This window comes from Prosopis cineraria, unplaced genomic scaffold (genome assembly GCF_029017545.1).
Source record: "Prosopis cineraria cultivar Desert tree isolate PC_DT_omini unplaced genomic scaffold, ASM2901754v1 PC2, whole genome shotgun sequence".
In the NCBI taxonomy this organism is placed as follows: domain Eukaryota; kingdom Viridiplantae; phylum Streptophyta; class Magnoliopsida; order Fabales; family Fabaceae; genus Prosopis; species Prosopis cineraria.
Genome location: NW_026555333.1, coordinates 19,876,492 through 19,877,635, shown reverse-complemented (window position 1 = coordinate 19,877,635; position 1,144 = coordinate 19,876,492). Strand labels below are relative to the sequence as shown.

General features: G+C 40.3%; 1 protein-coding gene across 1 annotated transcript; it reads right to left on the bottom strand.

Annotated features, from left to right (window-relative positions):
* Nucleotides 1-305: 305 nt before the first annotated feature.
* On the bottom strand, nt 306-936 carry LOC129304144 (uncharacterized). The gene has a single exon (XM_054943816.1). The coding sequence runs from the start codon at nt 795-797 to the stop codon at nt 495-497; it is 303 nt and encodes a 100-aa protein (XP_054799791.1). The 5' UTR covers nt 798-936; the 3' UTR covers nt 306-494.
* Nucleotides 937-1,144: the final 208 nt, after the last annotated feature.

Here is a 1,144-nt window from a genome sequence, read left to right as displayed (position 1 = left end):
TAACATAAAGATAAAAATCCTACTACGCCAAGCACAAGTTCATAATATGTATAATTTTTTAATTCAATAAAATTAATTTAATTGAAAATAAATAAATAACAAAAACGTAAAAAATGTATACAGCATTACATCATACTTTTTTTGCCAGAGCATTACATTATAGCCATTTAATTATTTTTATAAAATTACGAAAACTAATTTTAATCCCATGTTCATTTTCTTGAGGTCTTGAACTTTCTTTCCCAAACAAGCCGCAACGCAACTCTCAAACATTCCGATCCAATGCATCAAATCAAGCAAAGAGAGGCATAAATCAAAGAGAACAAAAAGAAAAATAAATTACAAAAATAATTATAAAGTTCAAGATGTTACAAGCTACATTGATTTCCTATTTTTCAGAGTAAAACACTAAATTTAATCTCCAAACTGCAGCTAACCTTACTACGACGCTAACTGCTACCTCCTGTGTGTGATTGATTGCTCGATCTGGCGCTCTAATCGGACCTGCTGGCTTGAGATTCCAACTGCAGCTCGTGGTGGCCGGCGACGTAATCGAGGAAGACCTCCCCGGCGATGTTGTTGTTGCTGTTTCCGCCTGCGGCGGCCGCTGAGGAGGTCCTGCCGAAGACGAGGACGAGAGCGAGGAAGAGAGCGGTGGAGAGGAAGAGCGGCCAGAAGTAAGCCAAGACGGTGAGGAATCTGGGAGCGAGGACGGCGAAGGAGGAGACAGTGAGGGCTAAGAGCAGACCTGCGATGAAGTGGTATTTGAATTTGAAGAGAATCTGAGGGATCTCCATGATAAGGATGATGAGTTGATGACGACGACGATGGCGATTGAGTTCGGGAGACAGAGAATGTGTTGGTGGCGATGAAAGGCAGAAAAAGAGGCCGTTGTGCGTGCAGAGATTCGCTGCTACCACTACAAATTTTCACTCTCCATGAAATTACTGACTTGCCCTTGCTGTGGGTTCACGTGTGTTGGCTGGTCCTCTCACTCACCCAACCTTTGGTAAAAACCCTAATTTTCAAGTTCTTAATCATGTTGATTAAAGAAGACCAGTTTTCAAATGTTTAGATATAGTTTTGTTATGAGTATTTTTGTGGAGGAACTTTTATTAATTTTCTACTAAAAGAAAAGAGCAAC

Coding starts and splice junctions, on each gene's coding strand:
- LOC129304144 (XM_054943816.1), bottom strand. CDS start 797: ATGGAGATCCCTCAGATTCTCTTCAAATTCAAATACCACTTCATCGCA.